We start from the raw sequence: 16,847 nt of genomic DNA, 5'->3' as shown, positions 1-16,847 counted from the left end.
CATCCCTTGTAAATTTTGATGCACCAAATTGAATATGTTAATAATTGAAACGCTAACGTCTTGTGATGGGTATAATCTAGTTGTTGTATTCATAGATTTGTAATTGCAAGAGTGTGACTTCTTTGTCTTACTAATTAATTTAAATTGGAAGCAGATTCCAAAGTCTTAAAACATGTCATATTTTTTTCCTGCTCAATAGAAGCAGGTATTTTTTAGCTAAATTTATAGCTAGGAAATTGTGTATAAAATACTGTAGCGATGTTGTTACTTGTCTAAAATTTGTATAAGTTAATTTAAATATGTAATTTTTTGATGTCCTTAAATATCTAAATTTTATTATATTATTTATGTCTATTAATCTAAATGCATATTTTTTGGATGTCAAGATGCAGTTATTATTATCAAAAGCATTATAAATTGCATTATGAATATTAAATCTAATTTTGTTTTCTGCCGGCAAGTCCTGCAAGTAAGGAAAGGTGAACATAATATTTTTTTTAATATTTAACATATTAACTTGTTCAACATAATGTAAAATTTGTTTTTGTTCAACGTTCTCTCTCCTCCCTAACATAATTATTATGACTGTGTTTAGGCAATGTGTGGTATTTAAAATCTTATCAAATATTTATGCTGGATTAGCACCTGGCATACAGTAATTAATCACATGTTATCCCAAACACAGGACATGTAATGCCACACCCATCTGTTTCCCCAGCTCATCACTAAAAATTTTAATTTTAATTTTATCTTCTCTAGAAACTCGTGAAGATGCAGTAGTAGGTATAAAATAGCGCCTTAAGCTACAGGAGTTCAGGAATATTCAGGAGAGTTTAGGAATATTTATTTCTTTGGCTGCCCTTGATATATACCCAAGTTTAAATAAGTAACTCCGACTACTAGTGCATCGAATATAAACAACGTGAGCAGGTGAAACTGAGAAGCAAAGAAGTACTGAATTACTGAGAAGAAATGAATTACTGGTGGTAGGACCTCTTGTGAGTCCGGACGGGTAGGTACCACCGCCTTGCCTATTTCTGCCGTGAAGCAGTAATGCGTTTAGGTTTGAAGGGTGGGGCAGCCGTTGTAACTATACTGAGACCCTAGAACTTATATCTCAAGATGGGTGGCGCATTTACGTTGTAGATGTGTATGGGCTCCAGTAACCACTCAACATCAGGTGGGCTGTGAGCTCGTCCAACCATCTAAGCAAAAAAAAAAAAGTAAGCGGTCGGATTAGTTGTTCGCCGATGAAACCCAGACATATAAAAACATTCACAACGTTACGGTCTAACTTTAAGGTATCTACGCGATATGAAGTGTGTAGCCGACCAGTTTTTAAGGTCACAAATCACATCATTCGTTGCGATAAAGCGGTAGCGTCTATACGCCTGTTCTCAGCGTTACCTGATTAACGTTAGTGTTATTTAATTTACGTTTGGACTTAAAACCATATCGAAATGTATTTAACGTTGAAACAAAAGCTGTTAGAAGTTCCCGAAGGCACGGCGCAGCAGATACAAATGTTGTACGGTTACGATGAAAGAAAAATGAATGAGGCCGTCGATATTTTGGAGGAATGGCTGAAGAAACAGAATCATTTCCTGAAGAAAGATATTCGTGAGTAACTCATTAATTATGTTTTCTAATTAACCTAAATACTAATTTACACAACATATCCAATTATTTTTTTGGTATTTTTTTTTGAGTCTTCGACTTAGAGCTTCAATTACCGCCACGAATCTTTGTAAGTGGAAAGTGAATTTTACATCTAGGACCGAATTAATTCGAGGAACCGAGAGGATTAATTAAAGGAAAGAAAATAAGATTCGACTTGTTTCGAAGTCGTCGTGGCCTAAAGGATAAGACGTCCGGTGCATTGGTGTTGAGCGATGCAACGGCTTAGCCCAGGCCGAGATACTGGGCACCGTCGCTGGGACGAAGGCAGACTTAGCCTTCGGCACAGAGGGTGCCGAGGCCTCGTCAGGGCTGGAAGCTCGGAGACGGTTTTGGCGGGCAACGCATCGATTTATTTTTGGGGCTCGGGGGCATCCACGGTAATTCGCAGGGTGACGCTGTGTACGGCACAGGACGCAGCTAGGCGATTCCTTTACGGTTTTTTGATCGCGAGTACAAAGGCTCGTGGCGTGATCGCCCAAACACTTGATACATCTAGGGCGCGCGTGACAATTACGGAAAGAGTGCCCGTACAACTGACAGTTGTGGCACTGGCTCGGAGTGCCTTTTTTATGGGGAGTTTCGACGGTTATTCTGGAAAGCCTACAGACTGTTCGAACGTTGAATATTTGCTTACCCTCGAGGGTAGGCTGGAGGGCGACGAGAACCATATTTTATGGCTTCCTCCCGCGTCCTGTGTGCATGCGGTGCACGGAATTGACTAGCAGACCTTGTTCTAGAAGGTCGGTCTTGACGAGATCGGCATCTAATTCCTTCGGGATGCCACGTATGACCGCGCGGAGCTCACGCTCCTCCTGAAACGTATAAGTGTGGAAACTTATACGCTCGTTTCAGAGGTAGCTTGAGAGGGCCCTATGGTCGTCGGGTGTCATTACCTTATTTGAATCCCGTTCGCGAGATTACGGTCGCTGATAAAATTAATTTTTTTGGCCTTAAGGGCCAGAGAAACTCGGTCCCAAGCTGCCTTCTCTTGAAGGATTACCGGGGTAGGTGTCTGAGTTTTATTTTGTACCACTAGACGCGGCGACGGTGTGGCACGGGCAGAGGGAGCGATGGGGGTCGGAGAACGGAGGCACGACGCGTTCGCGGCTTTAAAAATTTTAGCAGCCGCGGGAGCTCGGGACTCCGCGGCGCGCTTCTTACCCTTTTGGACGAGGGTGAATCCATCCGTCGATAAGGCGGGGACGAGGTCGACCTCCATGTCCGAGTCAGAGTCGGAGGACTAGAAGGCGGGAGCAGACGACCTACGGGCAGATGCAGGACGTCCGTCAGACGTAACGGAGCCCGCGGGCGCGCGCATTTTGATGATGTATTATTTATAAACATATTTTTCTAAAGGACATGGGCCACTCTCCATTCATTGCACTGCCCACTAAACGAAGTTCAAGGACAGTAATGAAATTAAGTTTAAATAACAGTATATATAGATATCCCTTTTATTATAAAGAAATTAAAATCAATATTGTTCATGGGGATACAGAAATATTTCAAAAATAAAATAAGATTTTTAGGTTACCTATATCATATGATTTGCTGTCAATACATTTATACTTTAACATCATCATCAGCTTAAATATTATTTATATTACTATACTTTATAACACAGACCTAATTCAATGAACGCCAAGACTTAATTTTAGGCATAACAAAATATAATAAGCACGTATATCGCAACGAAACACTTAATAATATCCACAATGCGCACGAGTGCGAAAACGACTGATCAAATCTTCGATCAAATGTAAAACGTTAATAAACATTAAACAAGCGTAGTTTTTTTTTTTGCTTAAGATCAATAATTATTGGTCAACGTAATGATTAATTCTACGGATTTAAAAGTATAAAAATAGAATTTTTCTTAGATATAATGTTTTATATTAGTTTTAAAATCCATTAATTAAATATGTTAATATATTCTGCTAGTTTTTTGCAATATAATGTCTTTTTTAAGAAGATTTAATGTGAATTGTTTAAAATATAAATATATTTTACCTATGGCAGCTCCTTCAATATTATCAATGTAGCTTAGTCATGCTAATTTCTTTTTATTTATGATTTTAATTATCCCACCATTAAAATACCCTTCAATTTTATAATAAGTATGTAAAAATTAAATGTTTTTTCTATAGATATTTCATTCGTGTCCTTGAGAGCACGAGTAACTGGGGCGAAAATGGCCCATGTCCTTTTGTATTATATTAGAAGCTTTGAAAATCAATTTCATGGTAATTTTGCTTTTAAACATGCCGAATTTACCATTTAAATTTTACATTCATTCGTTGGTTTCAAACAAGAAGCAGGTATGTTTTTTTTATGATTGAAAGATTACTGGTGGCCCGAAGGCCTTTCCAGTTTCACCAGGACAGGTGGGCGAGCAAAGGCTCAGCCAGGAGGGGTGGGATTTGCTAACAAGTGCCCGAGCGCCTCCGAAGGAGACCTAACAACTCAAGAGCAATTGCTTCGCGAATGAATTTATTACCGGATCGAAATCGCGACCCGCTGAGAAGATCCGGCGAGAAACTCAGCGGGCTGATGCATGGGTTAGGTTGCACGTCGACCTCTTTGTCGAGTTCGACAGTACGGTTACCGGGGTCCCTAAGCCTGCTCCTAGTATTAGACCTGAAGGCGTCTAATGCAAAGGTTATTGGATCTGATGGATCCGTAAGGACGTGTAAGCAGGTATACGATTACTGATAATACATATTTATTAGCCTTCCTTTCGTTGAGAGTAAGGCGTCTTGTGAGCTCGTATGGGACAATTAATTTTTGGTATGGAAACTAGCGACATCTTATAGCGGATGCCCCTAAGCTTAAATGTTGTATTGTATAACTAAATATAGAAAAATCAAAAAAGAACTTACAAGTCTTTATTTGTTATAGATAAATTGATTAAATTTTATCAATTTGTAGTTTCTGAAAATTTACAAAATCTTTCATTAGAAATAAAATGTAGGATAGGTAATATGTTACTGCCATCTACAAGAGTAATTAGGAACTAATAGTAGCGAAGCCATCTAGTGGCCGACGCCCTTAAACATGGAAACTTCGACTTTATCCCTCAAGGTTAATGGCATCTTTCGCATTGTGATGTCGTATCATCCAAAAACGAAGAGCAGATTATTGGGCTCCTAAGTAATCCTGGATAGGATTACCCGTAGTCCTTGGTCTACACGTGCGTGTGACATTTGAAACAGCTCCAAAATATCGTGAACTTATTGAAATAAAAATTTCTCAGTATGTACTCGATAAGCAATAGTGTTTTTAACGTAGATACCCGCGACAATTCGAAACATTCTACCGTCCTAAGCAAACTTATACAATTTTGCAGCAAGAATATACTTGGAGACGAATATAATAGGAAGCAAAGGTTCTATCGAGAGAACTAAATCAAAACTGGACAAGTTGTTCGCTCTCCGGACTGTTCTACGGAAGTTTTATGAATTCAATGATATCAGAAATGAGTTTAAAAACCTGTTCTCGTGGTATGTATTTATTTTGTATAAACTTTATTAACTACATTTAAATTTGCACAGCAGTTATAACTACAGAAGTGTATCTTTATGTTCGTCACTATTAAAGATTTATTTATGTATCGTTTATGTTGTTATCACATTATGAGCGAGTCGAGCACGCGGCCAACTTGATGATGTTACGTGTTTATCGAATTTCGTAAACATAACAACGTGAATGCAACCTTGAGATATGACTCTATTTTGTTACGCCCTCGGAACTAGGACCACGACTGTCTCGCGACAGAAATAGGCAAGTTGGTCGTACCAAACAGTTCATAGAATATGACCTTCCATCGAGTTATGATTACTCTAAGTATTTTCATTGATTTTCGTCGGGTATTGGGAGTCGCATTGTCGAGTTGTTCATTTGTTATATTTTTTCTGCATGCACCTGTTTTGAATTGCAATCCAGATTGTTATATTAAATATTTAATAATTAATTTAACTCATAACTTCTATGGTTGTAATTTGTTGTATGCATCAATAAATGAAAAAAAAAGAATGCCTTACAGTAATCAATCAAAGAGGCGTCGGAAACAATAAAATTACAGTAAAAATATTTAGATAAAACCGTAAATTAACCGTAATTTTGCTTGTTCTCTTTGCTAACGATGGTTTTATTACGTTTCCAGCGGATTGCACGTCAAAAACAAAACCAATACAGCAAACGTTCTGATTTACCTACCACCGCGTCTTACACATATTCTTTTTTTTTTTATTGCTTACATGCGTGGACGAGCTCACAGCCCACCTGGTGTTAAGTGGTTACTGGATCCCATAGACATCTACAATGTAAATGCGCCACCCATCTTGAGATATAAGTTCTAAGGTCTCAAGTATAGTTACAACGGCTGCCCCACCCTTCAAACCGAAACGCATTAGTGCTTCACGGCAGAAATAGGCAGAGCGGTGGTACCTACCCGCGCGGACTCACAAGAGGTCCTACCACCAGTAATTACGCAAATTATAATTTTGCAGGTTTGATTTTTATTGATGTTATTCCTTCACCGTGAAAGTCAATCGTGAACATTTGTTGAGTACGTATTTCATTAGAAAAATTGGTACCCGCCTGAGATTCGAACACCGGTGCATCGCGCAACACGAATTCACCGGACGTCTTATCCTTTAGGCCACGACGACGACATATTCTCAAAAGAACCGTTAGAATTTCAGTTTTACAACATTCAGTTTTAATATATTGAATGTTTTTAATACGCTTTTATTATCTTCAGACGTATGTATGTTAGTATGTAAGTTTGTAACGGAATCTTTGAACATGATTTTGACCCCCTTCAAAATGTCGGATGAACTCGAAATTTGGTATACTTATTAAGGACCGATGACAATTCAATATTAAAAAAAATTTAAAAAATTGAAATTCAACTAAAAAATGAAAAATAAATAATAGTTTAAAAAACTAACAAAATACGCTTTTATAGAAAATCCTACTACAAATAGAAAATAAATTTTAATAAAATTGATATAAAAATAGTATAAGAAAAAATGATTTTATTGTAAAAAAAACGTAAGGTGCATGGTATCAGTAGTTATAAATATTTTATGAACAGATATAAGTAGAAGGGTTATTTTGATAATGTCCTAAAAAGCACGCCACGCTTTTTTACAGTAATTTTTTTTCTTACACGATTTTCAATTCAAATTTATTAAAATTGTTTTGTATTTTTTAGTTGGATTTTCTATAAAAGCGTATTTTGTTAGTTTTTTTAAACTATTATTTATTCTTACTATAAAATTATGCAAATAAAATCATTCAGGTTTGAGTAGCTATTAGCAGTAGATAGTATCATCTATTTCTTGCGCGAAATAATCGTTGACCAAATAAACCCGCTCCCATCCTGCTAATTAGCAGGATGTGAGCGCGGTTAAATATATTGCACATAAAAAAAATATTACTGGTGGTAGGACGTCTTGTCCGCACGGGTAGATACCACCACCCCGTCTATGTCTGCCGTGAAGCAGTAATGCGTTTCGGTTTGAAGGGTGGGGTAGCCGTTGTAACTATACTGAGGCCTTAGAACTCATATCTGAAGGTGGAAGGCATGTAATAAAAAAAAACATGTGTGCAATTCACACGTGGTAGAAGTGAAACCTTCCAAAATTAAAATACAATTATCCTAAACGTCTTAAGTATATGTAAAATTTTGTCATTAGTAAATAATTGTAAGGTAGCGCCCTCTGTGAATTGATATTTTAATTTCACGTATAATCCTAAATTAAAATTCACTACAAGAGCTTTCATACACACGTTAGTATTAAAAAATCTCCCAGATGGCGCTGTATTAAATAGTATGTATATTTCTGTCTCATTCATCCTACACATTTTTGTATTTGTGTCTCTTACCTGTCGTTATTTCCGGTTTGAAATCACAACGATTCTAAAGAAGTTTTCACTTCAAAAACACACACAATTGAGATTTTTTTGAACTCATCTCGATGTAGTTATTATTAACTCTTTGATGTTATTAACAGTGACTAGTTAACATCTGGTAGACCGTTAGTCTGACAGTCCGACCTGAGTAAGACATACACTTTTTTTTTTTTCATTTTTTATAACAGGTTTTTTGTTACAGTACAAGCATGCTAGCTATGCCTAAATTGACGAAAGAAAACAATAGACTTTTTGTAGTTAAAGTGATTGGAAACGAGTTCTTTGATAAAGTTCCATATTTAGATTATTACAAAATTATTATTGCGGTAAGTTTGCTTGCAACTATTATTATTATTATTGCTCTTGCAAGGCCCAAGCTAGTTTGAAGTCGTCGTGGCCTAAAGGATAAGAAGCCCGGTGCATTCGTATGTAGCGATGCACCGGTGTTCGAATACCGCAGGCTGGTACCAATTTTTTTAATGAAATACTTACTTAACAAATGTTCGCGGTTGACTTCAAGGGTGAAGGAATAACATCGTTTAAAAAAAATCAAACCCGCAAAATTATACCATGCGTAATCACTGGTGGTAGGACCTCGTGTGAGTCCGCACGGGTAGGTACATTTACGTTGTAGATGTCTATGGGTTCCAATAAACACTTAACACCAGGTGGCCTGTGAGCCTGTCCACCCATCTAAGCATTAAAAAAGCGGTCACGTTGGATGCAGGTGGCAACGGACCGGCCGCACTGGAGATCACTTGGAGAGGCCTATGTTCAGCATTGGACAGGCTGAAATCATTGTAACCCAAGTTTTAAAAAAAATACTTAACCTTAAGCTCTATCTCCAAAATTCCATTTAATCTGTGCCATGCAGATAGCAGAATTACCGAAAACTCTTTTTTTTTATTGCCCTTGTAGGCGGGCGAGCATACCGCCCACCTGATGGTGAGTGTTTACCGTCGCCCATGGACTTCAGCAAGGCCCTGTGCTGAGCCAAACCGTTGCCTGCAATTAGGTACTCTCCACAAGCCTCGTTCGAAGAAGCGCTCGGTAAAAACACCGTGCAGGGGAGTTCATTCCAAAGCCGGATGGTACGTGACAAAAAAGATCTCTGGAAACGCACTGTAGATGACCGCAGAAGCTCCAAGTATTATGGGTGAACTGTACTCCGTACGTTCGTAGGCCGTAATAAAAAACTTTGCAAATCTAAATTAAAAAAACCGTCAAAACTCATGCAACGTCAGTTTTTTAATAAAAATATTTTCCTTTTTAGTATGTAGAATACTTCAGGATGTATGATTACTCGGACGGATACAGAGCAGTTATTGACTACAGGGATATCAACATTATGAGTATAATAGCTCGCGTCAACCTGGTAGAGTTAAAAGAGTTTTCCACGCTTATTTTAGTAAGTACATTCATTTTTATGTTCAGAAATGTTATATGTCAAATTTATCACGTACAAGCTTCATTATAATTTATTCCGAAAATCACATTCCAAACGCATCGTCGTGTAAAGAATGAGGTGGAGTGGGAGTGAGGTAGTGAGGAGTGATGTCGTGTTAAAGAATGCGACTGTATCACACAAACTATCCGGTCATCGTCATCGTTCTCGTCGAACCCGTCGCTTCAGACGAAGGGCTCGGCAAGTAAATTAACCCACAGACACAGCCCACGAATTACTCGCCGCATCTTCTCAATTGGTCGCGTTTCCGATCCGGTGGTAGATTCTGCGAAGCACTACTCTTGCTTGGGTTAGTGTTAGCAACCTCTTGAGGCTTGAGCCTCATGAGCTCACCTACTTGTTAGGATTACGCTGAAATGGCCACTCAAGGCCATCAGCATAGGTAGGGAAACAAAACACAAACTATACCAATAGGCATGATGACTAATTTTCAAAATCTATTCTATGATATTCAGTAGTATGTATTATATCAAAAATATATCATATTTCTGTAGAAAATAAAGGTTTTCATGCAATAAAATGAAATTTAAATTTAAAGTTTTTATTTCGCGCTAAAACGCTGTTGAGTGACATGGCGTCACGGCTCAGTAAACTTCAGTACGTCAATAGTAAATATTAGATGCTTGTTTAATAAATCAAGTTATTTTACATAATAAATATGAATTCAAAAGTGTATAAGTGGTGTGTAGTCCCTCAGTGCAATAATACATCTATAAAACCTCCGAACAAGTTAATTTGTTTACGTCCCAAATAACAAAACAATGAGAAATAAATGGTTGACTCTTGCACGGCGAGATCCAACAGGTTTAAGTCTAAATCTTTCAATTTATTTATGTGAAGATCATTTTGATGTAAGTTTGTACATATTTCGTAAATTCTACAATGACGTGTGACCTTAATTGAGGTCTAAAATTTCATAAGTTCAATATTTTCTGAGATTACAGTTTACCTCTTGAATAACCAGTAATCTTTAGGCTAAGCTTTCCTTTTGGGTCCGTCGAATTGGAAGTTCACAATGTTAGTTGTAGTGTTAAAGTTACGGAGACTCACGGTTTACGAGATATAATTTTTTTTTGTTCCCGTAAGTATTAGAAAAATCGTCAAGGTAGATGTCACATTTGACGTTTCACGTTCCATTCACGGTAAGCGTGTATTTTGTTAAATTTTTTGTCATGTTTTTACCGAAATATATCTTATTATTTTAATATATTCACATAGTAAATTTGTTGTAATTAATGTGCATTGTAACTGTTTCTGTAATAAGCAATTATATTGCCTTTTTTACACAAAAAGTAACAAAATTTTGTTTATACTGTAGAACGGAACGTGAAATGACGCATTTTTTTATAGCGTCTTTTTATCTGTCTCTGTTATAAACTAACTTTTTAAATAAGATTTAAATATAAAACAGTAAAATTGCTCGTGTTTTGGAAATAAAATTGCAAAAATATTCGAAAAATATCGAAAACCGAATCAGAGCACCCCACTTTCCACCTGGTCTTGTCTGCCCTACCCCTAGAGTGTATATAAAAAAACCGGAGGCGCGGAGGGAGAGCAGTCCTCGCCCGCTGTGACGGAGCACGGAAACAGTGCGAGGCGGAGCGGCTGAGGCTGGTCGCCGAGGCGAACATCAAGCCGAAGCTGCGGAGCGGAGCACGAGTGACCGTGCTTCGGCACGCAAAAGCGTAAGGGCTGCTCTTCCCGCAGCGCCGGAGATAAGGCCGATTCAAACTTAAGCTCCGTTGGAGTTTAACTAAATAATGCAGTTTTAATCTAAAAAATTAACCATGGATATCTTCATAGCCATGGGGATCTGCGGCTTGGGGATGGTGCAGTGGTAAGCCCTTACTCCCCTCCCTGCCGACTCAAAAATTGATGGACCCTAATCTAAATTTTAACCTTATTTAGACTAAATAGTTGTATTCTAACCTCAAAACATTACCGTGAATATCTTCATAACCATGGGGTTCCGCGGGGTGGGAATGATGCAGGGGGTAAACCCTTACCCCCCCTCCCTCCCCCCACCCCGACCCAAAAATCGACGGACCCAAAAGGAAAGTTTAACCAATCTTTATTTCAATGAGTGCTTTATTCATTTGCCAGCTACCACATGCTATGGTCAATTATTATGGACAATGGGTTTGCTGTCGCAGGTTTGCATGAAACCAGGCTGTATTCTCACAAAATTTGAATGCCAGATAGATAGAAAAAAACGAACAGCTACAATTATTATAGATAACGGAAAAGATTAGTTTCATTTACTATTTACCATAATTTATCAATTTAGACAATAACCATTAAAATCATTGTCTGTTATCATACATACCTAATAGTTTTAACCCGCTAAGTATTTATTATGGAAAAAGTAAATTATAAAATATCTACTAAATACTTTGTCAATTTTGTTTGATTTATTGTTTGTAAAAAGAAGTGCAGATTATATTTAACTAGGTATGTGTGGCGGGTAGCCATCATACAACGCAAGATATTTGACAGGACTTTTTGGCGGGAACGCGAGGAGTGAAGTTGTGTGATTTGTTTTATTTTGTCTATTTAGTGTTTCTTCAGGTTTAAATGTGTAATAACGGTGGTTTAGTAACTGTTTAATATCTGTAAAAGTGCACAAATGTGGGAAAATGAAACAAAGTCGCTGGACATAACTTCTCGGGATCCTCCAAAAAGTCCACTAATAAAATCTCAGTAAATGACCACCATTTTGCTGAGATTATACTTCATCCCATATCATTTCATCTCATGTCATTTCATTTCGTTTTCATTTCACTTCATGCTGTTTCATAATAATCAACTTCATTTCATTTCATAATATCATTTTCACATAAAAAAGTTACGTATCATTTAAATTAAAATAAGACTTGACCTAAAGGTCTTAGTTACCAGGTCATAAAATCCCATAAAAAAAATATATTTGACAGATGCCTGAATCTCGCTTACGACATTTTCAAGATAAGTTCGCATATAACAAGTTCCGAACAACAACATTAGGACCGTCGGTCTACCGAGCAATATCACCCGCTCGGTGGAAGATTTTCCCTCCGTCGTTTAAGCCAAATATGTTTTTAAGTTCTGTATTTTATTGGTGTCTAATGATTTGCTATTTTTACTTTTTAGTTTTGCATAACAACATATAAGAAAATTTAACAGAAAACATTGCCTCGAGAATGACTGATAAGTCTATTCAAGCATTTATTACTCACAAGTTCAGAAGTAAAGCCGTTCAAACAGAAAATAAATTAATAAATCAGATGACATTACCCTTGAAACCTCATACCCATTCTGTTTCTACATCACCATTTAAAGTTACAAGAGGCAATTTCACGTTGCCATGGACATCTACATTACATAAATCTTCACCAATCAATCATCACCATCAACAATATCTCTTCAAATTAAATCTATATTATACTATAGTGAGATGATACAATACGATAGAAAACAGGAGGCATCTAAAATTCTGGAATGTATGTACCTTGCTTAAAATTACAAAGAGCCCGCGATCTTACATTGGAGTTCCCAAAGGTTGTTGTTACTTAATTGATTTAATAGAAAACATACTAATATTCCTGCTAACAAGATACTCATGTGTCTAAAGAAAATTAGATTAAATAACCCATTTAGAGAGCTTGCTGATGGCACTTCTTGTGGCACTTCTTGTGGCTTGTGCAACTTCTGTTATGGAAATGATAAACTACGATTATAAAATGTATTTTAGCGACAGGTAAAGCGAAAACAATAGTTTTTTTGAAGTTATACTTCTTTAGGCGCGTTATGAAAAATTGATGAGTGAAGTTTTACGATGCGTGCGCACCGTGACACAAAATTAACAGAATGAAGTTGCCCACTAAATCGCTCATTACAATACAACCGTCTGGTGTAGTGGTAAGTGACATGATCACTACACAAGGGGGTCGCGGGTTCGAATCCCGCCAAGGGAAGATATGTGTATGATAAATATAAATGTCTTTTCCAGGGTTATGGATGTATATTAAATATATGTATGTGTATAATAAAAATCTTACATTTATTTCCGTCATCTGGTACCTGTAACACAAGTTCTTTACGAACTTATCATGGGACCAGTTAACGTGGCGTGATTGTTAGTAAATATTTATTTATTATTTATAAAAAAAAAAGAATAAAAAAGAACTGAATATAGCCGCAGGTGAACTTTCGCGCATGTACACTCGTAAAAAAAAGTGTTATTAGCATTCATTTTTTAGTAATATAAATGACAAAATTATTATTTAATATAATTCATACTAAATATTATTAAATTATTAACGTTAAATATTTATTATTAATTATTTAATATTAAAAAAAAAAAGAAATAACTTTAATAAAAATAAAGTATAACTTCTTACGCGCGTACATAAGTACACGCACCCTTTTTTTTTAAATTGCAGTAATCGCGCGTAAGCTCAAACGAAACAAGATGACGTTTACTAAGGCGTGACGTAATTCACTCTGATTGGTTTTTAAGCTATCATGGCTGATTGTTGTATTTTGTAGATTTATTTTAACAAATCTCGTCATTAATATGAACATTTTTCAATATCCTTGAATCCTGTTTCATTAGATCAGTTCAATATTTTGACGATACTTGACTACTGTCATCATGCCTATTCACGTAAGGAAATATATATGTGTACATGTATTATTTTCTTTTGCAAATACGTACTCAACAAGTGCTCGCGGACGGTTTTCAACATTCATCATACTATGAAGAACGTAATGTAATAAAAAAATCTATCTCGTAAAATAAAAAAAATACTATTAGTAGGACGTACTCTAAGGTAAGTTCCACTGAACAAAAGACGGAGGGAGAGCTAGTTCCCGCGCCGCGTACAGTTAGATTGAGATAATCTGGATAATCATACTTATAATATTAAATATTGGTCACTCTTGGTCTATCCACGAGGGATGTCTTGTTTCTGTGATTCCATAACAGAGAAAACAACAACAATGACCTAAAACCTTTAGAAATTGAAATATTTATTGCATACTAGCTGACCCGGCAGACTTCGTAGCGGACCCCGGTAACCGTACTCGTCGACCTCGACAAAGAGGTCGACGTGCAACCTAACCCATGCATCAGCCCGCTGAGTTTCTCGCCGGATCTTCTCAGTTGGTCGCGATTCCGATCCGGTAGTAGATTCATTCGCGAAGCAATTGCTCTTGAGTTGTTAGGTCTCCTTCGGAGGCGCTCGGGCAGTTGTTAGCAAATCCCATCCCTCTTGGCTGAGCCTTTGCTCGCCCACCTGTTCTGGTGAAGCTGGAAAGGCCTCCGGGCCACCAGTAATCTTTCAATCATAAAAAAAAAGAAACTTCGAAGTGCCTCAATCGATAAATAAAATACCTAAACTTTTGTATAAAATAAACTTCAAACAAACAAAAGGAATCCGTCCGACGGGGGACACATCAAAGGAAAAACAAAATTGTTGTTTTTATTTAATTCCGAGCATTTTCATATTTATCTAGCTTTTATATCTTCTCTGAACTTCCACAAATAATTCAAGACCAAAATTAGCCAAATCGGTCCAGTCGTTCTCGAGTTTTAGCGAGACTAACAAACAGCAATTAATTTTTTATATATAGATATAATATCGCATCTTTAGAATTGAAGTGGCCTAACTAAAAATTTAAAGAAAATGACATTTATACTTCAAATGACTTCGAAACATGTGTTCCATGAGTTTATAACATTGTTTTTTTTTTTAATTCAAAATTAAATTAAAATTTAAGCCTAGAAATAGACACTCCACTTTCCGTCTCTTTTAAATCAAGCGTATACCTTAAACTTTAAGGTAAGCGCTTTAAGGTTTAAATTATAATATTAAAATCGTAACTGAAAAATTACAATTCTTAAATTACATTTTTTGCGTTTACTAAAAAACAAGAATTTTGGTCTAAGCCACTTTAATTCTATAAGAGCGATATGATGAATAATGAAATACATATAATATAGGTATATGTACATTGAAAATTTGGAATATTTTTTACAATTTTTTCACAGTCCGGCTACGGTGCGAGGCTCAAAGGAATCCATATAATAACTTCATCGAAGGCAGTCGAGAATTTGCTGAGAATAATAACACCGTTATTCAATCCAAAATTGGTGGCCAGATTCAGAGTTCACGGAACGTTGGAGTCATTACACGAAGTAATATCTCAGGATAGGTTACCAAAAGAGCTGGGAGGGACTGGACGATCGCTTAAAGAAATACAAGGTACTCGAATAAGTATTACGAAACATATTACTTAAAAATCGTGTACATCACCTACTTAAGTAAGCCTTAGACCAGCGGTCGGGGAACCGGGGTAAATTACCCCAAATAGGGTAAAATGAAATTTTGGGGGGTAAAAATGAAACTTTTGTGAGTACAAAAGTATAATATATTGAAGTGAAACTTCTTTAGAATCGTTGCGATTTCAAACTCGATGAAACGAAATAAAACTCCTCAACTGTATATTATAATACATATATTACTATTATTACCGTTATATATTACTAGGTATTACATTGATAAATTAAATAAATGATGTTTAAATTAAATTTTTAGTTATCGTTTTCTTTTCAAAATTATCACGAGGGCTGTAATATGAAAGATGCTAAAAAGAAGCGATTTCTTTTTTTTTTTTTGTTCTTCGCCATGGGGTTAATATCAACTTACACAAAAATATTTTGGGGTAATAATTAAAAAAGTTCCCCTACCGCTGCCTTAGACTAATACGAATCTAATCGAGAAGATAGTGAGAATGGTAGCAGATAGATATATACATTCTATATGTATCAGGATGTGCGTTGTGGCGACGCATCGCCATTCGCAAGTGACCGTACGATTCTCTTCCCACTCGCTCGGCGTGAGAATTTAATTTATTAAATACTGAATAATAATTTTATGACTAGCGGACCCGACAGACTACGTCCTATGAATGCATACACAAAAATTCATTCAAGTCGATACAGCCGTTTAGTTGCATTATAGATAAATAACTTAGATACCGACTGCTGCGCCATCTGCCGGGCTGATTTGTGAATCTAAACCATCCAGGGCGCCACCCAAACGCATACAAAAAAATTCATTCAAATCGGTCCAGCTGTTTAGGAGTTCAGGAACATACGCACAGTAGAATTATATATATAAAGATACAGAAGCACACATTTTCATTATGCCATATGTTTTTCCTGTTGTAAACTATCCTTTTATACATCTAGTTATTACTGTAAAAAATAATATTAATGTATCACATCTGTCAGCTCTACCGAGATGGCGCACAATTTTTAATTACTACTTTTCAGATGACTGGATCGACCTGTTGAGCTCGAAGGAGACCTCAGAATTCTTCCGCGAGATAAACAAAGCACAGGTCAACGAGGCGTATAGAATGGATGATTTGAAGAATGAAGAAATGGGATTGCCGGGAACTTTCAGAACATTAAGTGTTGATTGAGACAAAACAAAACAAAGAAAAACTGCATTGGCGTTTTGTTTTCTTTTAAGCCTGCGTGTTCCGACAGCTATCATAATAATATATTCGAATTAAAATGTATGTGAACGGTGTAGATGTATTTTTTTAGTTATGGCCAGGTGCGAATGCCGCAAACTCAGGTTACTGTGAATAAATGTAAATAAAGAAATTTTAAATAACGAGATAATTTTATGTCATAAATATGAATCAAGTATTCTTTTGGTGATGCTCAGACGGACAAATATTGTATTATATATTATATTATTGGCAGGCAGCGACTTGGCGGTGCCCCTAG

At 36.5% G+C, this 16,847-nt stretch overlaps 1 protein-coding gene across 1 annotated transcript; it reads left to right on the top strand.

Annotated features, from left to right (window-relative positions):
• Nucleotides 1–821: 821 nt before the first annotated feature.
• LOC101736546 (alpha-tocopherol transfer protein-like) lies at nucleotides 822–16,731 on the top strand. Its single transcript, XM_004931310.4, has 6 exons — nucleotides 822–1,620; nucleotides 5,027–5,180; nucleotides 7,802–7,925; nucleotides 8,873–9,007; nucleotides 15,096–15,309; nucleotides 16,383–16,731. Exons 1-6 carry the CDS (start codon nucleotides 1,461–1,463, stop codon nucleotides 16,532–16,534), a joined length of 939 nt encoding a protein of 312 aa, XP_004931367.1. The 5' UTR covers nucleotides 822–1,460; the 3' UTR covers nucleotides 16,535–16,731.
• The last annotated feature ends 116 nt before the right edge of the window (nucleotides 16,732–16,847 follow it).

Source organism: Bombyx mori, chromosome 7 (assembly GCF_030269925.1).
Source record: "Bombyx mori chromosome 7, ASM3026992v2".
In the NCBI taxonomy this organism is placed as follows: domain Eukaryota; kingdom Metazoa; phylum Arthropoda; class Insecta; order Lepidoptera; family Bombycidae; genus Bombyx; species Bombyx mori.
The sequence above is the reverse complement of the archived record's forward strand: the minus strand, read 5'-3'. Positions and strand labels throughout refer to the sequence as shown.

Bases quoted from the DNA above. Each gene is read 5' to 3' on its own strand.
- LOC101736546 (XM_004931310.4), top strand. From the start codon at position 1,461: ATGTATTTAACGTTGAAACAAAAGCTGTTAGAAGTTCCCGAAGGCACG. The intron at 1,621-5,026 runs GTGAGTAACTCA...ACAATTTTGCAG, and splicing joins TTTCCTGAAGAAAGATATTC to CAAGAATATACTTGGAGACG. The intron at 15,310-16,382 runs GTACTCGAATAA...ACTACTTTTCAG, and splicing joins ATCGCTTAAAGAAATACAAG to ATGACTGGATCGACCTGTTG.